The sequence below is a fragment of the Haliotis cracherodii genome, unplaced genomic scaffold (genome assembly GCF_022045235.1).
Source record: "Haliotis cracherodii isolate W230 unplaced genomic scaffold, xgHalCrac1.p SCAF_5, whole genome shotgun sequence".
Classification (NCBI taxonomy): domain Eukaryota; kingdom Metazoa; phylum Mollusca; class Gastropoda; order Lepetellida; family Haliotidae; genus Haliotis; species Haliotis cracherodii.
The window spans coordinates 52,368,520-52,391,818 of record NW_027266308.1 but is presented as its reverse complement, the minus strand read 5'-3'; the positions used below and the strand labels follow the sequence as shown (position 1 = coordinate 52,391,818).

At 40.3% G+C, this 23,299-nt stretch overlaps 3 protein-coding genes across 3 annotated transcripts in view; 1 reads left to right on the top strand and 2 right to left on the bottom strand.

Moving 5' to 3' along the window:
• Positions 1 to 1,018: 1,018 nt before the first annotated feature.
• LOC139443738 (actin-binding Rho-activating protein-like) lies at positions 1,019 to 1,465 on the bottom strand. Its single transcript, XM_071224665.1, has one exon. The coding sequence runs from the start codon at positions 1,463 to 1,465 to the stop codon at positions 1,019 to 1,021; it is 447 nt and encodes a 148-aa protein (XP_071080766.1).
• Positions 1,466 to 3,218: 1,753 nt separating this feature from the next.
• Positions 3,219 to 5,048, bottom strand: LOC139442801 (phosphatidate cytidylyltransferase, mitochondrial-like). Its single transcript, XM_071223693.1, has one exon. The coding sequence runs from the start codon at positions 4,975 to 4,977 to the stop codon at positions 3,919 to 3,921; it is 1,059 nt and encodes a 352-aa protein (XP_071079794.1). The 5' UTR covers positions 4,978 to 5,048; the 3' UTR covers positions 3,219 to 3,918.
• A 1,398-nt stretch (positions 5,049 to 6,446) lies between these two features.
• The window catches only part of LOC139443157 (threonine aspartase 1-like), an 89,047-nt gene continuing 72,194 nt past the window's right edge, over positions 6,447 to 23,299 (top strand). Inside the window, exons 1-6 of the mRNA XM_071224117.1 lie at positions 6,447 to 6,546; positions 9,356 to 9,423; positions 11,162 to 11,230; positions 19,532 to 19,652; positions 20,139 to 20,223; positions 20,642 to 20,721. Of these exons, the coding sequence (XP_071080218.1) occupies positions 6,510 to 6,546; positions 9,356 to 9,423; positions 11,162 to 11,230; positions 19,532 to 19,652; positions 20,139 to 20,223; positions 20,642 to 20,721 (460 nt within the window). The 5' untranslated portion in view covers positions 6,447 to 6,509. The remainder of the gene's footprint in view (positions 6,547 to 9,355; positions 9,424 to 11,161; positions 11,231 to 19,531; positions 19,653 to 20,138; positions 20,224 to 20,641; positions 20,722 to 23,299) is intronic.

The window sequence follows — 23,299 nt, the reverse complement described above, 5'->3', positions numbered from 1 at the left end:
AGCTCTGCTGTAAGCACCAAGTAAGCCGCCCTAGTGTAGATGAGGTCATTCTAATGTGACCTCATTGATGATGGAAGTCTTTTTTTGCATTTGCATTCACACATTTGATGGCACTTGACTGCACTTTGACTGCTCTCCAAACAACAGGAAGATCCCACATTCAAGGGGACAATGCAGAAACAACTAAAAACCTTTTCAGGGGATTCAACTACGGAAGTGATGAAGACAAACATCGTGCTGACTTCAAGTCCCCAAAAAAGTGGATGAAAAGAAGATGGTAAATTGTAATTGACCTTGCTTGATACAGAGAATATAAAAATCATACTACCGTGAAATCTGATAAATAAAGGGCCTAAAATAAGTCAACAAACATTTGCTGGAAAAATGTTTAACAACCTATTTTTCTCATTATATAAAGTATAAGTGCTTTATTTTTTAACTGGTTCACTAATAACACCTACTCAACATTCCTTTCACATTAAAATAAAACACTTAAAATCATTTACAGACATAATGTACCGGTAATTTGCCATGAATTGGGTTCTAAAGTTCTTTGGGCTCAAGTTAATTGGCAGTACTTTCAAGTTGATTCAAATCAGTAATGACTTTGGTGGTTTGTAATCTAAAATTTTATGTGTTCATTCTAACAGTTAATGATTACCCTAATTAGACGGAGACAATGTCTCTGTTTTATATTACATAATATAAAATCAAGACCTAGATTAGAAATGGGCACCATCCCAATCATACTACCCTGTAGTGAGTGAGTTGTCTCTAAAACCACTCTGAACAGTATTCCAGTTATAACACAGCGTGTCAGCTTGATGAAGGAGGAAAGCCCAAAAAGATGCAGGTCACAGACGTTTACCACTTTGGTGCAACTCTAGAGCATCCATATGGTGTTGACAAACCTAGAAACATAATCAAGGTATTACCCCTATAAGTTTATCATCACCAAATGTCCAAGGCATAAGAAAGAAATCAGGAACAGGGTCACAGGCAAAATACACAAAATGTCTCAGTTTTCGTCTGGAATCCTCAGCAGAGTAATCGGCACATCATCATCCCGCCTTTGAAACAGCATCTCACCTTCAAACTGAATCAGATGTTGTTTACGAGCGCGCATCAACATACCCACAAGTTTATTGGAGATTCTAGTGTAAGCTTCAAATAAAGGCCCAAAAGTAATTATATATGTTCCATCATCTTGTCTGCAGCCAATCTCAGCAATCACATGACACAGCTCCACTATCTCTCCGCTGATCAGATTCCCAGCCTGACGACCTCTCCTCTCTGTAGACGACCCTGCGATGGGTACGCCATAGTTCACATCATCTTTGCTGAGGGCTGATCGATGGGATGCACCCTCCCATTCTGAGAAGGGGTTTATCATCTGTTTCTCCTGGTGCTCATCTGTACGTTTCTGCCACAAGGCAATCTTTCCAGTCATTCTTTTTGACGCCATGGTAAATGATTGGTGTATCTCTGCTGTCAGCCACCTATAAAAGTATTAAATAATGACATGCCAAGACAATGTCTATGGGGAAATTTTGCCAGTTTATTTAGAGAATGTATTCACATCTTTAATCCAATTTCATCTAAATCATGATCCCTCTTTGCATTAGGATTGGTCTTATCTAATCTCAGCTGGTACCGGTATGTCATGAGTGCTGTAATTTTTCTAAAAGAACTCTTACAAACTCTGGTTTGATTGCTGGACACATTTAACACAAGTTTAACCTTTCCAACCCGTAATGGTCCTCTGAGAAATTCACATTGGGGTGTAACAAAACAGTTCATTGCAAACCTGGTTTGTCCAAATCCAGACACTTCTGGATAATTTGCCAGTATTTGCCACCAAAACTGATGTCTAGTGTGGCATTGTGATGGAGACTTTCTCAGTCAACAGGAGTTGCATCCCTTTATCAAGGGAGACAATTTATTATTGATTACTTCCCTTTGATTGCAGTTCATCCATTAGGTCTCCAATGCTTTGGTCATTACTTGGCATTCATGATAGACTTAATAATTGGGCTGAATATTAACTTCACTAAATAATTGAATAACTTAATCAAAACAACATGATCAACCAGCAGAATTTCATATTTTACCTATCATCTCATGCACAGAACAAAATCTAAACAATTGATTACTGTGATTTTAAATTTAATTATTGTTTTGAAAAGGAATTCAAAAACAATTGTTTCTCTTAACATATAATAGCTCGCCTGATAATGCTGACACTACCCATATTTTTTTTTATAAAAATAAAGGATATAAATTTCCTTAAAACACTGCCTTCAAATAGAAAAAAAATGAAAATAAATCAAGTGTCCTACCAACCCAAGGCCACAATAGTATATTAGATTTCCAATGTTTTCTTTACACAAAGTATTCTGTGCAGATATGCTTCACATGGAGCATGAATATTTAGGACTACATATATAATGTACATGTCGTATTTCATGAAGTTAATTCTCTTCATCTGTCACAATGTATGAAATAAGTCTCAAAATATTGTTGGCCGAGTGGGCAAGCTGGCCTTAAAAGTTACGAGCTAGTTCAAAATTCACCAGCTTAAAAATGCACCAGTTTATTTTTCGTCCCCACAACATTGGATATGGGTAGTGAAAGTTTGTTTAGTAATAGTGACATAGCTTGTGATTGGTTAATCTACAAATTACAACCAATCCAAACACGTTTGTTATACACAGTGTCAAAGTGACAACAAGAACTCAAACAAGAGTGATAACTCTAAAGTCGCAACATCGATTCGTTACAGATATTACTTTTTATTGTTTTTCATTTTTGATAGTTGATCTACAGAAATGGGAGAACTTTTTATCTATTTTAATCAGCTGAGGTGTGCATAATAAATCCCCATGAAAATATCAGACACTTTAGCCTGACCAAAATCTTGCTAGCCACGGGCTAGTGGGCAGGCAGCTATTTCGCACACTGACCTGTAGATACTTGGGACACTATTGATGATGTAACCTGGCGTGTTTGGTAGTGCAGCAGGTGGGATTGAAAATCTTAAAAATATTTTATATGACCTAATACATTGTAATATGCAGTATTCATTCAACCATCTCTTCATATTTTGCCTCCTTTTACCTTAATATTTAACTGTCCTTATACTCTGTGCAACAAAAGAGATGGGAATTAACAAACAATAAATCATCAATGTATTCATACTTTATTCATATCAAATCAACAACTAACTTTCAACAAAGTTACAAATGCATGAGATGCAGGTAGTCGAGGTCTCTAGATACATCCTCATCTGTCTCACAGTGATGCTGGACTGTAGGGGGCTTTCATCAGGAACAGTATTTGAGCATAAACAAAACTACCTTTCACTGAAGATTTTCTAGCATCCATAAAATGAAAATAGAGGATAGGCTGTATACAGGATACATCCAAACGTGCTGCATTGATCATGATGATAATACCATAACATTTTCAGCTTTTTGCATATTGAAGAAAGAAGGGTTTGAATCGCATGCAAAAATGTGAATAAGTCCATATAATTTTTTTCCACAACCAATGTTTGAACACATTGAAACAGTTTTCTAAATTCCAATATGTTTTTATGATATATATATATATATATATGTGCCATATCAAATCATCAATTGAGTGAACTTTAATAAAATAACTAACCATGCTACCAATTGCTTGAGGTACAAAACAGAAAATTGTATTTAGACAGTTCAATAAACATGATATATGTATGGTTCTGTATCAATACATGAGTTCCTTGTAGCATGGTACACAAATATTGGCATCCACCAAATACTGGAGAGTACCTCTTCCTTATGTTTGCAATGATGCAATCTTTGTGAATAATGTAAGAATGCCTTCACTAATTCACACATTCATTGAGGCCTATGCACAGTTGTCTTCAAAACAACGCTATTTTGACTGACTCTTGAACATTTTCCTCAGTTTCTTGCCGCTATATCGGAACGATTTCATGAGTCCAGCCGTAAACACACTCTTGACACTCTGAAACACACTTGACCACCACACAATATTGGAAATTATCTTCCCCACGTGCTCATCACAGTATCTGTCATGAGCGAAGACCCTCAACACCTCCTCCAGGTCTGGTGAGCTGCCTCCATGTGATCTCATTTCTACAAGATGAGTCTGAACATTCTTCGGAAGCAGGCTAAGATGGTGGTATTGGGAGATGTAGTTTGGGTATTGTTCAAAATTGCCTTTAGATTTGTGCCAGTAGATGTGTTCTTCGTTGTCAAGAATAGTCTCGTACAACCTCCGGAAATATTCAATGTTTGGTTTCACTATGTTCATTATTTTCTTTTTGTCTTCTCCAACGGTCATGCGAAAATCTCCATTATAGGAAAGTCCAGTGATGGCAACATAAAGATCTTCCTCCGTAAAGAATTCTGGGAGCATGAGAAGTGCTGCGTGAACAGCACTCTGAAGATTGATTTGCATCGCTGAGAGAAGATTTGTGCTTTTGGGTATTATGAGAAGCTTGACTGGTTTATGGAGGCGTCCACTGACATACAGTGTATCCCAGTCAAGGAGATCAGTTATGAGACGATCAGTGCTGATAACACCATATTTGATAAGTCTTTCTTCAAAAGGAACAAGAGTATTGAAATAAATACCAGCACTAAATTTATCCTGTACTCTTGTGACATGTTTTGGTCCAAAGAACTTGAGGAAGGAATAATGCTTTGGATTCATTCTTATATTCTGTCTATGCCATAACAAGGGATCGTCCACAACGAATATGAAATCCAACATGTTCTTTGACATGTCTACATGTCCTTCTTGTTGATAGACACCTGAGCCATAAGCTAGCGCCATCTGAATATCGTCAGGAAAGGTGGAGAGAACTCTCTGATAAAGTGATGACACAAGGCTCTTTTCAACCAAAGAAGAGCACATCCGTTTCACTATGATCTGGGACACAAGTCCCATTTTAAATTTTAAAAACATGGTGCAGCAGATTAGCCTGGCTTAACACAAGTCTTAACAGCAACGTGATCTGTTACTTCAATTATATTGTCTTCATAAAATTCTAAAATTGACACAACTACTTATTTCTGGTTTTTTTCTTCTTCTTTTTCAAACACGCCCACACCAGAAACTGATGTTGTCTTTAACATGTCAAGCTGCTTTTGGGCTTTTCTCATTGCATATTCTATTTGAATGATGTCAGTCTTTTGCATTTGAGCGCCTTTCTTGAACTGTTCCTGAACGTATGACCGGAGTCCTGGTTTATCCTTTGCCTCTCTGAGGAAGTGGCGGTAAAGACTGAGTACTTGAAGCTGTAGCTTGCTGTGGCGAGGCATTGCAAGCTCAAAGAACAGGTCCGCAGATTACTGTCAATGAACGTCTCATTGGTGTACTCTGAAACATGACGAAGTCACTGCATGAGAGCAATCATCTTTATCACTGTACATGGGAACTAGTATAAACACAAAATAAAGTTACATTATTATTTAGCGACTTTGACATTTACCTTGCTATTCTTGATACTGTTATTCCTACCAACAGCCACGAAATAATTAATGCACGCATATTAGGGCTGGGACGAGTCCAAATGTACTACCCGGCCACCTTATTACCCGGCCCTACCCGGGTGCTCAATTGCAGGTCTCAAGAGTTGGGAACAAAATGTCTGATTGGGAATTGTCTTATTGCAGCCCTAGCCAAAACTATTGAGATTCATGTATCAAACCATCCATACACTGAAGTTGACTCAAGTTTATCTTTACTCAAACATATACCAGTCAAAAGGAATGGGTGCATCGTCAGAAAGAAATGTGAACATTAGCGATTTGTTGTATAACCAATGAGCTATATAGTGAGTTTTTGTCATCAAACAATATATCACGTGACTAACCACGGGTCCGAGTAGTCCTGTGGGTACCCGGGTCCTACTCAGGACCTACCCGACCCGAGTACCCGAGTTACCCGCCCCAGCCCTAACGCATATCATCAACCACTTTGTCAATATGTAATTTCATCATCTGCAACTAGGCCTAAATGACTTTGCTCAGTGGTATATTGTAAGTCCTCTAACACACAAGGGAGATTATGACAAGAACAAGAAAGGTACGTTTATGTAACAGAGTCACAGTGAATGAGTTCATTACAAAAAGCTTTCATACCAGTTCAAGTGTCGGGCATCAGAATCAGAGCTGTCTCCTACCAGTGCAAGACAACATGTGCCCTCAGCCAGGTCGAGTTGACCTTTCACCCCTCTTACAGCAATAGAAAAAGTGGAACGTGCTATTTACACATTCCTAGAACGTTCTGACCAACTCCAGCGTGTACTATTCCTGCAATAAATATAAGATAAAACCATTATGCTCGACACTGGTGCATGTCAACACCCTTTTATATATTTGTATTGGACTTAAGCGAAAACGATGTTCCATTTCCGGGTCCACGGCGGAAAATATGAAAGGATTAGGTCTTGATCGCGTGTTTTATGACTGATATATTCAAATAGGAGATTGGTAATGGAGAAACAGAAATCGTTCATTGCAGTCCACGCAGGTAAGTAACTTCGAACACATACCTTTAAGCTTTCATCGGTCACCGAAGGTGAAACAATGGCATTGGAAAAAAAGAAGTCAAAGGGAAATTCATTTTGCAAACTTACTTATGGGCAATTGCCAGGCATATTTATCTATCTTTCATGTGAACTTGAGACTGAAGTCACAAAAACAGTCAGGGTGCAACTACCATTACCATACAGCCACTAATTAAAGCTCCATCAATCCAAAAATGGCAAGATGCTTGGAGATCCATCAAGCCATCTCAAGTACCATCATTATGCTGTTATTCTGTCTTGGTACGAGACAAAAAGCGACAAAAACCCATCTCTGAAGAAATGGTCCAAATCATCCAAATGAGCATGACCGGAGACTGAGCTACCGTCTTCAAGGACAACTAAATAAGCTTGGAGGCAATATTTGTTTTACGGTTTTTTGAACATTGATTGGTTACCCGTGATCAATGAAGATTTCAACAAAGGGTGCATGTCATTAATTTCTTTAGCCTAAATAAACAGACAAAAAGACTGCCAAAATCTCATCGGATGTCGCTATTTGGAAATACCCCTGATGGTTATAGTTTAATAATAAAAAAAAGAATCCCTGTTGTGAAAGCATTTTCGGATTTCGGATTGCGTGGATAATACAATTACTACTTCCTTGTTGTCATCCATGTTTTCTGATATAACCCTACACCTGTGTATTTGTCGTCATTCACTTGATGCTCATTTAACGAATTTATTACAGGTATAATTAGTGGTAGCACCACTGATTACCTGATACAGGTTCCCATTCGGCATTTCTTGTGTCTGGGGTAATTATTCAATTGTAGGGTCCCTCGTCTGATAAGCATCACAGTTGGCGGTTATTTAGTTGCAGGCATCAGTTGTGTCAATACATTGTCACCCTGTACCATCAGTTGTGCAAGCTGATTACTGTATGTATACACATCAGCAGCAAGTTACTAAAGTGTTCTCACGTGTGTGCTGATGACACGTGAAAATTGATAAATGGGTAAAACAGTTTAAGATTATGTTAGTAAATCTATTTTTCGAGATATTACTTAAATAATGATGCCAATTGAGATGGGAACAGTGAGATGGATAATATTCAGCCCCTCCATGACCATCAGCCGCAGCACTGAAATGTATGTACGCCTTGAAAGGTAGTGTTGCATCCAGACCTGGTAATAATCTCTCATAACATGATGTTTGGTTTTCGTACATTCACTTTGTTGGATGTCCAAGGCGCCGCGATTCGCTATGCAGAGTTGCATCCCTTGGGCACTCCAGAAACCTATAATTGTGGGTTTGAATCCTGGTTCGCTCCGATGATGTTTCTAGGTTTGTCAGCACCATACCTTGGCTCGTGGGTTTCACCAAAGTGGTAAACGTCTGAGACCTACATCACTTCAGGCTTTTCTCCCACATTAAGCTGACATGCCGTGATATAACTGGAATAATGTTAAAAGCGGCGTTAAACCCAACTCACCCACTGTATAACTCCAACTTGTTCCCAGGTCCCCATGAGTTTGACACAACAAAGTTCAACTGAAAATTGATACAGATGATATCATTTAACTTGAAAAAAATAATGCATTTTATAAACAAATTAGAAATGTTAACATGGTTAAGAATATGTGCTGTGGTTAATAATATTTCTTTGTAATGAATGAACTCAACAGCTACCTCCCAAGTCTTGTTTGTAATTGTGCAAGTTGTGACTCTCTTTCTATGGTGAATTTCCTGCTGCAATAAGTAATGTGTATGTGTTTATTTAGAGAAGTGTTACATGTAAAATTCATTATGCTATCCCTGTGAAGATCCATGCTTGTCGTAAAAGGAGTCTATGCTTGTTGTAAGAGGCGACTAACAGGATCGGGTGGTCAGGCTCACTGACTTCGTTGACGCATGTCATTGTACATGTTGTATCCCAACTGCGTAGATTGATGCTCAGTCATGATGTCAATCACTGGATTGTCTGGATTGATTATTTACAAACCGCCATCATATATACCGTATTCGACGTAATAAGCGCCCCGTTCTAATAAGCGCCCACGGCGATATTTGCTGATATATTGGCTAGTGAACAAGCCCAATTTGCATCCCTTCCGACTGATCAATGTACACAAGACTTATTTATTCGGTATAATACGCACACGTGTGTTATATGCACCCTTATTTATGGGCAATTAAAATCTGGAAAAATATATCTGTCGTACATAAACATTTCAAGCTGTCAGCATTTTTTCACCAAAATAATATTCTAATAAGAGCCCCCTATTTCTAATTTTGAGAGCGCCCCGGGCGCTTATTACGTCGAATACGGTAGCTGTAATATTGCTGAGTGGGGCGTTAAACAACAAACAAACAAACAAACGTTATGATATCAACATGATTCTGGAATTACCTCAGCACAGCTCGAGTTTAGCATGGATGGTACCTGGGCTCACAGCCTGGGCTGGCTGTGTTGGTGTAGGGGGCACGGGTGGCCCAGTCGTCTAAGGCGCCGCGATTCGCTGTGCAGAGTTGCGTCCCCTTGGCACGCCAGAAACCTATGATTGTGGGTTCGAATCCCGGTTCGCCCCGATTATGTTTCTAGGTTTGTCAGCACCATACCCATGCTCGTGGGTTTCACAGAAGTGGTAAACGTCTGAGACCTGCATCACTTCGGGCTTTCCTCCGAAATTAAGCTGACACGCCGCGATATAACTGGAATACTGTTAAAAGCGGCGTTAAACCAAACTCACTCACTCACTCATCAGACCTAGATTGTCTGACAGTCAACAAACATCAGTGTTTTCATTCCAGGTGCTGGCTATCATTCAACAAACAAAGAAACAGAGTACAGATCGGTGTGTAAGGATGCATGCAAACAGGTGGGTATATTATCAGCTGTGTACTTGCATCAGCCGTAGGGGAATCATACTCTTGGTCTCCAGGGCTCGCATTTCGGTGAACCTAAACTAACCCCTGGTTCCATTCCTGTGGATTTGGCGATTTCAGATTCCCTACCCTTGCTTTTCATCAGCCAGTATATGTTGTGAAGGCTGTTAATATTAATTCATTTTTTGTCTTATACCAAGATGACTGCTATATTTTTCCGGTTAGTTAGTTGTAGTTTTTTCCAAAGATTGGTCCAGAATGGAAACTTTTGCCCCAAAAATAAATTATGCAATCTGCATGTGACTGCAATCTTCCTGTACATGCTGTAGCCAAAGCTAGCATTTAGAAAAATGCATGAAGCTTCAACATGTACTCCAAACTTACTTACTTATACTTACTTACTTACTTATATTGGAGATTTAACGTGCGCTTTCCGACTGCAAGTGTATATCGCACACGGGCCCGGCCAGGCCATTTAATGTGTTTCTGAAAAGGGGAAAAGTGAGTTTGTGCCCCCCAGGAGGTGGGCTTTAGGTGTTGCTTATATAGTAATTTTGAAATTTTGAGATTTGGAATGAATGCCAAGAGTGGGTGGAGGACGAACGAAGGGAGCTGTGTGAGTTGGGTGGTTGTTAGATTAGGTAGTTTTGGTTTTGATATTTTATTTGGGGTTTAAATGCGACTAATTAGTCCTGTTTTAATTAGGTATATTAGGAATTTTTCTAATTTATTTTGTGGATTTAGGATTGATTCTAGTGTAAGTGCGGTTTTAAGATTTAGGGTGTTCTGTAGTGTTGTTCGGTGTGTTTGGTAGTGTGTGCAGTGAATGAGTACGTGTTCTGGTGTTTCATGTTGTTTGCAATGTGGGCAGTTTCCTGTTGTGTGTAGATTAGCTATTTTACGGTGATTATTTAGTTTGGTGTGGCCTGTTTGTAGTTAAGTAATTATTCTGTCGATTTTTTTGGATGGGTGTAGTATTTCTGGTTTAGTCAGTACTTTCTTGATTTGGCAATACAACAATGTTTATCATACCTCCATGTCTCAATGAAGAGATCTGATTGGTCCATGTGACCTTGATAAAATACTCTGTATCCCGCCTTGGAGGGAAACAAATTTCTTGGCAGGTGAATAAATCCCTTATACCTAACCATGAACAATTCAGGCTGCTTATGGATTTCTGAGAGGCAGAATAAATCCCTAATACCCCGCTTCAATCCAAAAAGCCACACACACTTTTCCCGAGTCAATGGAAATCACGTGACATAGCACAAGTTAACCTCAGCTCAATCGAATTGCTGTTTTTTATCAATTTTGAATTTGTTTTAATTCTTTTACAATGTCATATTAAAACATGTCAGCATAAAATCCCATGTACCCCTTGTGATCCTGCTATCACTGATGGTAGTACGCATGTTGCATAATGGTGTGTTGAGCTTTGCTGTGACCAACACGGCACTACAGTGATATTTATGGGATGTTACATCAAATATCTAGGTTTGCCTGAGGCATAAAACAATATTCAGTATGATAATTGATGTTAAACCATTTAACATTTGGCTGTGATTTTATTATCATTTGGAAGAGTTGGTTCGTTCAATTTACAAAATCTCCACTGGAAACCATGGAAACTGGGCAAGCAACTTTTTTTCAATCAGTACATGTATCATTTGGCATATCATTTACATTCAGCCATCAAAACAAAATATATCAGCATGCTGGTGTGTGTTTCAGGCAATGGAGATTCTTCACAAGGGAGGGAATGCAGTGGAAGCAGTCACCAAAGCCGTGTCAGTGTTGGAGGTTAGTCAGGAGTTGATGGGCATTCACGGTTGTAATTCATGTCATGTTCCACAGAGCTTTTTGTTTGTAATGTTGCGAAACTCATTTCGATGCCCATATAGCAACTATTGTTACGTTTTCTTGCCCTATTCTGAAATTGGAGCTGAAGATCTTCTCCAGGAAGTAAGGATGTTGGGGTCTGATTAGGGAACAACCATTTGATATTCTGGGGGGTGAGGGGGATTTTATTGAAAAAAATATATTGTTCCCAAAAATTGTTTCAAAATCATTTTGCTTCAGACTCATGAAAAAAAAAAGAATTTGTCTGCCACAAAAATTACATTATTGCAAGGTAGTTTGTTTTTTTAAAATATTGAGGCTCATCTATGCCACAAAAATTACATTATTGCAAGGTAGTTTTTAAAAAAAAAATATTGAAGCTCATCTATTTAAAGAAGAAAAATACCCGGTTTTGTAGATGTAGCTGAAAAATATCTACTACAATGTGTGGAGCCCACTCTGGTGTCCCCCGCCATGATATTGATGGAATATTGCTAAAAGCGGCGTAAAACCAAACTCACTCACATAAGTACGCTCGGGACACTGTGTGAAGTCAGGGTACATAATGTGAAGTCAGGGTACACTATATGAAGTTAGGGTACACTGTGTGAAGTCAGGGTACACTGTGTGAAGTCAGGGTACATTATGTGAAGTCAGGGTACACTGTGTGAAGTCAGGGTACATTGTGTGAAGTCAGGGTACACTGTGTGAAGTCAGGGTACACTATGTGACGTCAGAGTACACTGTGTGAAGTCAGAGTACACTATGTGAAGTCAGAGTACACTGTGTGAAGTCAGGGTACATTATGTGAAGTCAGGGTACACTGTGTGAAGTCAGGGTACATTGTGTGAAGTCAGGGTACACTGTGTGAAGTCAGGGTACACTATGTGACGTCAGGGTACACTATGTGAAGTCAGAGTACACTATGTGAAGTCAGAGTACACTGTGTGAAGTCAGGGTACACTATGTGAAGTCAGGGTACACTGTGTGAAGTCAGAGTACACTATATGAAGTCAGGGTACACTGTGTGAAGTCAGGGTACACTGTGTGAAGTCAGGGTACATTATGTGAAGTCAGGGTACACTATGTGAAGTCAGGGTACACTGTGTGAAGTCAGGGTACACTATGTGAAGTCAGGGTACACTGTGTGAAGTCAGGGTACACTGTGTGAAGTTAGGGTACACTGTGTGAAGTCAGGGTACACTGTGTGAAGTCAGGGTACACTGTGTGAAGTCAGGGTACACTGTGTGAAGTCAGGTTATACTGTGTGAAGTCAGGGTACACTATGTGAAGTCAGGGTACACTATGTGAAGTCAGGGTACACTGTGTGAAGTCAGGGTACATAATGTGAAGTCAGGGTACACTATGTGAAGTTAGGGTACACTGTGTGAAGTCAGGGTACACTGTGTGAAGTCAGGGTACATTATGTGAAGTCAGGGTACACTGTGTGAAGTCAGGGTACACTGTGTGAAGTCAGGGTACACTATGTGAAGTCAGGGTACACTGTGTAAAGTCAGGGTACACTGTGTGAAGTCAGGGTACACTGTGTGAAGTCAGGGTTTACTGTGTGAAGTCAGGGTACGCTGTGTGAAGTCAGGGTACACTGTGTGAAGTCAGGGTACACTGTGTGAAGTCACGGTACACTATGTGAAGTCAGGGTACACTGTGTAAAGTCAGGGTACACTGTGTAAAGTCAGGGTACACTGTGTGAAGTCAGGGTACACTGTGTGAAGTCAGGGTACACTGTGTGAAGTCAGAGTACGCTGTGTGAAGTCAGGGTACGCTGTGTGAAGTCAGGGTACACTGTGTGAAGTCAGGGTACACTATGTGAAGTCAGGGTACGCTGTGTGAAGTCAGGGTACACTATGTGAAGTCAGGGTACGCTGTGTGAAGTCAGGGTACGCTGTGTAATGTCAGGGTACAGATACACTACGGTGGGTACAGATACACTACGGTGGGTACAGATACACTATGGTGGGTACAGATACACTATGGTGGGTACAGATACACTATGGTGGGCACAGATACACTACGGTGGGCACAGATACACTACGGTGGGTACAGATACACTATGGTGGGTACAGATACACTATGGTGGGTACAGATACACTATGGTGGGTACAGATACACTATGGTGGGTACAGATACACTATGGTAGGTACAGATACACTATGGTGGGTACAGATACACTGTGGTGGGTACAGATACACTATGGTGGGTACAGATACACTATGGTGGGCACATATAAAGTATGGTGGGTACAGATACACTACGGTGGGTACAGATACACTATGGTGGGTACAGATACACTATGATGGGCACAGATAAAGTATGGTGGGTACAGATACACTACGGTGGGTACAGATACACTATGGTGGGTACAGATACACTACGGTGGGCACAGATACACTACGGTGGGCACAGATACACTATGGTGGGTACAGATACACTATGGTGGGTACAGATACACTATGGTGGTACAGATACACTACGGTGGGCACAGATACACTACGGTGGGTACAGATACACTATGGTGGGTACAGATACACTATGGTGGTACAGATACACTACGGTGGGTACAGATACACTATGGTGGGTACAGATACACTATGGTGGGTACAGATACACTGTGGTGGGTACAGATACACTACAGTGGGTACAGATACAATATGGTGGATACAGATACACTATGGTGGGTACAGATACACTGTGGTGGGTACAGATACACTATGGTGGGTACGGATACACTATGGTAGGTACAGATACACTATGGTAGGTACAGATACACTATGGTGGGTACAGATACACTATGGTGGGTACAGATACACTATGGTAGTTATGGGTGAAACGATACACCGATATTCCGATGCATCGCGATACTTGACCCACGATACGATATACGATACACGTGGGCCCATTTATCGATACGCCACGATACGGAACGCAAATCTCAAGTAAAGCGTTTCCTCGCTATTGTGCCTTTCAATAAACCGCTAAATTGGTTATAGCGCGCGGTAACGCATGGCTCCCCAAAACGTACTTACATTTTTAATAAGCTCAGGTTTTACACCGACATGTTTTTCCCCATCTCAAAAAACATTATCAGCTGATCCCCGCAAGCACATAACACCGGAAATACCTGTCAGCAAATCCTAACTGAAGTACGCAATTAAATACCATTACTATACTATCTTGTTATTAAAACGTGTTCATTATATATCTGGACTTGTGTTTGTAATATATTTTATTAATTTTATTCAAAATTTCATTTAATATTTTTTTCATTAAGTTATGTGAAATCGTGTGTGAAGAGATACTGCAACCACGGTCAGATTACCGCTTTTGACGTATTGAAACGAACTTTAGTTGCTAGAGAATGGATACATATATTAAAAATGCCATACTTTGACTCCTTAAAAGTAATGTGTGTGGCAATTTGGCGAATATATGTCAACATAAGGTTTTCGCAATCGAAATACATGTAGCACGGGAAGTCCCTAGGGTGACTGATCAAATTGTTCCATACGTAAAAATATCCTGCAACAGCAATCACCAGTACCAAAATGCTACACTTGTGGTTCTTATAATTTGAAATATATATATATATATATATATATATATATATATAGTAAAAGCTGCAACTAAGGTAACACGATATTGGAATATATTATTCCTGATAAAATTCTTTGAAGTTGTATCACCGGTGGAGTACATTAATTATTTTCTGGTGTTTGAACTTTGAATTGTTTTTAAGGAAAGTTAGAGAAAGTTCCAACTTCAGTAGTCTTGTTATTATAAAATAATTTTGACTGTTCCAAAATCATGAAAGGTTCAATCTTGACATGCTTTAAGTCTTGTTTTATTTATCATTGCGTATCGAGATATGTATCGTATCGTGACCAGAATATCGAGATGCGTATCGTATCGTGACCTTCCTGTATCGTTGCAGCCCTAATGGTAGTACAGATACACTATGGTGGGTACAGATACACTATGGTGGGTACAGATACACTATGGTGGTACAGATACACTATGGTGGTACAGATACACTATGGTAGGTACAGATACACTATGGTGGGTACAGATACACTGTGGTGGGTACAGATACACTATGGTGGGTACAGATACACTATGGTGGGCACAGATAAAGTATGGTGGGTACAGATACACTACGGTGGGTACAGATACACTATGGTGGGTACAGATACACTATGATGGGCACAGATAAAGTATGGTGGGTACAGATACACTACGGTGGGTACAGATACACTACGGTGGGCACAGATACACTATGGTGGGTACAGATACACTATGGTGGGTACAGATACACTATGGTGGTACAGATACACTACGGTGGGCACAGATACACTACGGTGGGTACAGATACACTATGGTGGGTACAGATACACTATGGTGGTACAGATACACTACGGTGGGTACAGATACACTATGGTGGGTACAGATACACTATGGTGGGTACAGATACACTGTGGTGGGTACAGATACACTACAGTGGGTACAGATACAATATGGTGGATACAGATACACTATGGTGGGTACAGATACACTGTGGTGGGTACAGATACACTATGGTGGGTACGGATACACTATGGTAGGTACAGATACACTATGGTAGGTACAGATACACTATGGTGGGTACAGATACACTATGGTGGGTACAGATACACTATGGTAGTTATGGGTGAAACGATACACCGATATTCCGATGCATCGCGATACTTGACCCACGATACGATATACGATACACGTGGGCCCATTTATCGATACGCCACGATACGGAACGCAAATCTCAAGTAAAGCGTTTCCTCGCTATTGTGCCTTTCAATAAACCGCTAAATTGGTTATAGCGCGCGGTAACGCATGGCTCCCCAAAACGTACTTACATTTTTAATAAGCTCAGGTTTTACACCGACATGTTTTTCCCCATCTCAAAAAACATTATCAGCTGATCCCCGCAAGCACATAACACCGGAAATACCTGTCAGCAAATCCTAACTGAAGTACGCAATTAAATACCATTACTATACTATCTTGTTATTAAAACGTGTTCATTATATATCTGGACTTGTGTTTGTAATATATTTTATTAATTTTATTCAAAATTTCATTTAATATTTTTTTCATTAAGTTATGTGAAATCGTGTGTGAAGAGATACTGCAACCACGGTCAGATTACCGCTTTTGACGTATTGAAACGAACTTTAGTTGCTAGAGAATGGATACATATATTAAAAATGCCATACTTTGACTCCTTAAAAGTAATGTGTGTGGCAATTTGGCGAATATATGTCAACATAAGGTTTTCGCAATCGAAATACATGTAGCACGGGAAGTCCCTAGGGTGACTGATCAAATTGTTCCATACGTAAAAATATCCTGCAACAGCAATCACCAGTACCAAAATGCTACACTTGTGGTTCTTATAATTTGAAATATATATATATATATATATATATATATATATATATATATATATATATATATATATATATATATAGTAAAAGCTGCAACTAAGGTAACACGATATTGGAATATATTATTCCTGATAAAATTCTTTGAAGTTGTATCACCGGTGGAGTACATTAATTATTTTCTGGTGTTTGAACTTTGAATTGTTTTTAAGGAAAGTTAGAGAAAGTTCCAACTTCAGTAGTCTTGTTATTATAAAATAATTTTGACTGTTCCAAAATCATGAAAGGTTCAATCTTGACATGCTTTAAGTCTTGTTTTATTTATCATTGCGTATCGAGATACGTATCGTATCGTGACCAGAATATCGAGATGCGTATCGTATCGTGACCTTCCTGTATCGTTGCAGCCCTAATGGTAGTACAGATACACTATGGTGGGTACAGATACACTATGGTGGGTACAGATACACTATGGTGGTACAGATACACTATGGTGGTACAGATACACTACGGTGGGTACAGATACAATATGGTGGGTACAGATACACTATGGTGGATACAGATACACTACGGTGGGTACAGATACACTATGGTGGGTACAGATACACTATGGTGGGTACAGATACACTATGGTGGGTACAGATACAATATGGTGGGTACAGATACACTATGGTGGGTACAGATACACTATCGTGGGTACAGATACACTATGGTGGGTACAGATACACTATGGTGGGTACAGATACACTATGGTGGGTACAGATACACTATGGTGGATACAGATACACTATCGTGGGTACAGATACACTATGGTGGATACAGATACACTATGGTGTTACAGATACACTACGGTGGTACAGATACACTATGGTTGTCACAGACACATTATGGTGGGTACAGATGCACTATGTGAAGCCCATTTTCAAATATTAACACCAATATAAACGCATAAGAAAGTAAACTAATTTGTCTTTTCCATGCAAGGAATGCCTTCTGATGTTCATTCATTTTGAGTTTTGTTATGAAAACAATCCAATATTCTGCACCCATTGAAACCTAGAATTTCATTGATGGAATGACCTGATGCCAAGTTACTCTGGTATACACTGCATCATGGCACCACAGGGAATATGGCAAAGGTTGCCAGATGATTACATTACCATGTTAACAAATTATCAAAATTACCAGTTATTCCTCCACAGTGATAACACATTGTATTAACACAGTCGCATGGGTCCCAGAGCTGAAGCAAGTTTTATGAAATGTCTGTCTGAATTGTCTCCCTTGAGACACTCTCAACATGAAGAAGGCAACCAAGTACATTTTAGACAGGATTGTGATCGACTTTGATAAAAAGGCTAGTGGACGCTCTTGCCTCGGGAAGATGGGGATGTATTGATGAAACAATTCTTTGTACTCAAGCATATACTGATACAAGATCAAATAATTTCCTTCTCCCTACCAAATTCACAACAAACTCTGCCATGTTGCCAGCTTAAACATTTTTATTCAATAAAGGTGATCCACCAACACGAAATTTCACCAGTGTCAAATAAATGTATTCTGAGAGCAGTTTATTTTCTAGGTCTTCATTATATTTTACCTCTGCAACCCTAATTTTGTAAATAATTTCTCATGACGTGTTCATTCAATAGTTGGTTCAAAACTTGCTTTTTCTTCTCAAGTTAAGCTGACATGCCATGACATGACTTAAATACTGTTCAAAGCGGTGTTAACCAACTCACACACTTACAATGTTGACTTGTTTATGGTTATGCAACCTTTCTCCTCAGGACTCTCCGCTCTCTGAAACTGTCTCTCATGACGTTATTAAGCTTGATGTAAATGGTCATGCAACCTTTCTCCTCAGGACTCTCCGCTCTCTGAAACTGTCTCTCATGACGTTATTAAGCTTGATGTAAATGGTCATGCAACCTTTCTCCTCAGGACTCTCCGCTCTCAGAAACTGTCTCTCATGACGTTATTAAGCTTGATGTAAATGGTCATGCAACCTTTCTCCTCAGGACTCTCCGCTCTCTGAAACTGTCTCTCATGACGTTATTAAGCTTGATGTATATGGTCATACAACCTTTCTCCTCAGGACTCTCCGCTCTCAGAAACTGTCTCTCATGACGTTATTAAGCTTGATGTAAATGGTCATGCAACCTTTCTCTTCAGGACTCTCAGCTCTATGAAACTGTGTCTGATGACCTTATTTAGCTATGTGTATACGGCCATGCAACCTTTCTCCTCAGGGCTCTCTGCTCTCTGACACTGTTTCTGATGACCTTATAAATCTATGTGTACATGGTCATGCAACCTTTCTTCCCAGGAATCTCTACTCTCTGACAGTGACACTGTCTCTGATGACCTTATAAATCTATGTGTACATGGTCATGCAACCTTTCTTCCCAGGAATCTCTACTCTCTGACAGTGACACTGTCTCTGATGACCTTATAAATCTATGTGTACATGGTCATGCAACCTTTCTTCCCAGGAATCTCTACTCTCTGACAGTGACACTGTCTCTGATGACCTTATAAATCTATGTGTACATGGTCATGCAACCTTTCTTCCCAGGAATCTCCACTCTCTGACAGTGACACTGTCTCTGATGACCTCATTAAGCTATGTGTACATGGTCATGCAACCTTTCTTCCCAGGAATCTCCACTCTCTGACAGTGACACTGTCTCTGATGACCTCATTAAGCTATGTGTACATGGTCATGCAACCTTTCTTCCCAGGAATCTCCACTCTCTGACAGTGACACTGTCTCTGATGACCTCATTAAGCTATGTGTACATGGTTATGCAACCTTTTTTCCCAGGACTCCCCATTGACCAATGCAGGCCTTGGGTCCAGCCTGACTCTGGAAGGGTGTGTGGAGTGTGATGCCAGTGTCATGGATGGACGCACTCTCACATCGGGAGCTGTCGGGTGTGTCATGGGTGAGTTGGAATTAGAGAATCACAGATTATCTGTCCCAGGTGAATGATTAGGATAGTGGAGTGTGATGATCCTACTCTAGCTCGTCTGGAGTAAGAATGGTTTCAGTTTATGTTTTCACTGACTTGACCGTGACACGAGTCGGGTGACCTGTGAAGATCTAGGTTAGAATTGGTCTTCAGCAACCCAAGCTGGATCATAAGAGGTGACTAACGGGATCGGGTGGTCAGAGACTTGGTTGATGCATGTCATCTCATCCCAATTGCATGGATCGATGCTCATCATAGACCATCATCATATGGCTGAAATATTGCTACTGAGTGTTGCATTAAACAGCAAACAAAAAAAGATTAGTCAGATACACAAAGTCATTCTTGATGGTCATACTCTAGCACAGCTAAGGCAAGATTCTATGCCCTGTGTTGTTTCGTTTATCTTTTTTCACAGTGTTACAAGTGTGCCATCTCTCAGAGAGTTGTCTGTTTCAGATGTGCAGAATCCAGTGCAGGTTGCAGAGCGACTGGTCCAGACACAGGTACAGGGAGGTCTCTCTCATGGCCGCATACCCCCCAGGTTAGTGTCACGTAATGGCAACAGGCAATATTGCATATTGCTTCAGTTCTCCCTTAAGGAGGATGCTAGGCCAGAATACACCATGTCATAGAGCTGACGGAACTAATGGCAACAGGCAACAGTGCATTATTGTTTAGGCAAATTATATTTAATTATGAAAGAAGTCGCCATAAAACAATATTAAATATATGTATCCATCCATCCATCCATCCATCCATCTCTGTATCCATCCATCTCTTCATCCATCCATCTCTCCATCCATCCATCCATCTCTCTATCCATCCATCCATCTTTCCAACCATCCATCCATCCATCTCTCCATCCATCCATCCATCATTCCATCCATCCATTCATCCATCCATCTCTCTATCCATCCATCCATCCATCCATCCATCCATCCATCCATCCACTGTTGCAGCATCCTAGTAGCTCATGGCGCCAGGCAGTGGGCTGATCAACAGGACATCACTCTGACAGCAGACGCCGGCCATGTAACAGGTCAGTGAGGCCTTCAAGTTTATGTGTTGGTGCAATTCATATGATTTCAGCCACAAGATTGGTACTTATGTTACCGGTATTACATTTGACAGCTTATGAAAAGGAAATATTGCAATATACGCACTCAAGGACCGCCTCCATGGTTTAGTGGGAGAGCGTCCACCCAGAGAGCAGAAGGTCCGGAGTTTGATCCCTGGCCGCTTCATACCAAAAGACGTTAAAAGATGGTACTTGTTGTTACCCTGTCTGGCACTCGGCATTAAAAGGGCTAAAACAAGGACTGGTCGGCTTGGAGTCAGTATACTGTGTCTGAGTGGGGTATTCGTGTTAAACTGCGGCATGTGTCTCAGTGTGCTAGCACTATAAATCGGCATCAGTCCGGACTAGCACAAGCAGCCACACACACACGTGCATGTACGTCGCTATATAAGTGCAATAATCTTGGACGCGATGTTAAACCCAATTTCACATCACATCACATCACATCTACGCACTCAAGTGTCTTTCAGATTCTTGTAGGAGCACTGATTACCGATTGGAGTAAAGTGCTTCATTTTACAGTGCAGGGTTGTGTTCTTAGCAGTGCAAAGATTTGCTATAAAATCCCAGATTCTTCCCCAAAAGATGCTTGGTTTATCAGCACCCTTTCCATGATTGTAAACAGATACAATCAGCATCTCACTGGTCTGTTCTTCACCGTTATACAGACACATAACATTATCAATGAAATACTGTACAAAGCCTGTTTTAAGACCACAATGTATGTTAAGTTATAACTTTAATACACTCATTCTTGTTACATAACATAGCCACAGTTCCTGGAAGGTCATGTGTTTCTGATTGTTTTTCCATATCAAATCAATTTGCAGCTTTGATGTCACTGATTGTGTGACATTATACCTTTTTATCCCCCCGGCATATTATGCGGGGGGATATAGCGATCAGCCAGTCTGTCTGTCCGTCCGTCTGTCCATCCGTAATCATTTCCTTTTCTGGGGCAGAATTCGAAAACCATTCAGTGTATTTGATCGAAACTTGGCAAAGCTATCAGGCACATACTGAAGTGGTGCTTTTTGATATTTTTTTAAATTTTTATGGAATGAAGTTGGACATAGACTCAATTGGGGATGGGATTCGTTTCCGGGGCAGAATTCGAAAAAAACATTCAGTGTATTTGATCGAAACTTGGCAAAGCCATCAGGCACATACTGAAGTGGTGCTTTTGATATTTGGGGATTTTTCTAGTTTTTATTTTTTTAAATTTTTATGGAATGAAGTTGGACATAAACTCAATTGGGGATGGGGTTCGTTTCCGGGGCAGAATTCAAAAACCATTCAGTGTATTTGATCGAAACTTGGCAAATCTATCAGGCACATACTGAAGTGGTGCCTTTTGATTTTTTGTAATTTTTGTAATTTTGATTTTTTGTAATTTTTATGGAATGAAGTTGGACATAAACTCAATTGAGAATGGGGTTCGTTACCGGGGCAGAATTTGAAAACCATTCAGTGTATTTGATCGAAACTTGGCATAGCTATCAGGTACATACTGAAGTGATGCCTTTTGATATTTATTTTTTTACGAATTTTTATTTTTAACAATTTTTATGGAAAGAAGTTGGACCTAGACTCCATTGGGGAACGGGTTTGTTTCCGGGCCAGAATTCAAAAACCATTCAGTGGGTAAACAATGTATGCTTCTTAAAGACAATTCAATTGTTGACTCATTACATACAGAATTGCACATTTACTAGTGGTTACTTTACAGACAGCTGCCGGGGGGATATGTCATCTTTCTGATGACTCTTGTTAAAGTCTGTCATTGCTGGTCCAGTTTCAATTCCTTTTCATGCAACTGTGTTGTGTTGCTGATTCTGTGACTGCCCTGATGATGTGGATCATTGCTGGTCCAGTTTCAATTCCTTTTCATGCGGGGGCACGGGTGGCCCAGTCGTCTAGAGCCGCAATTCACTGTGCAGAGTTGCGTCCCTTGGGCACGCCAGAAACCTATGATTGTGGGTTCGAATCCTGGTTCGCCCAGTTTCTAGGTTTGTCAGCACCACACCCGTGCTCGTGGGTTTCACCGAAGTGGTAAACGTCTTAGACCTGCATCACTTGGGGCTTTCCTCCCACATTAAGCTGACACGCTGTGATATGACTGGAATACTGTTAAAAGCGGCGTTAACCCGAACTCACTCACTCACTCACTCTCTCACTCACTCACTCACTCACTCACTCACTCACTCACTCACTCACTCACTCACTCACTCACTCACTCACTCACTCACTCACTCCTTTTCATGCCACTGTGTTGTGTTGCTGATTGTGTGACTGCCCTGATGATGTGGATCATTGCTGGTCCAGTTTCAATTCCTTTTCATGCCACTGTTGTGTTGCAATATTGCTGATGTAAAACACCATGACTTTGTTGTAAAGACCTTGGGGGCTCAAGTGACCCAGTCGCCTAAGGCGCCACAGTTTTCTGTACAGAGTTGCATCCCTTGGGCATGACAGAAACTATTATCGTGGGTTCAAATACCTGTCATGTTTCTAGGTTTGTCAGCACCATACCGATTCT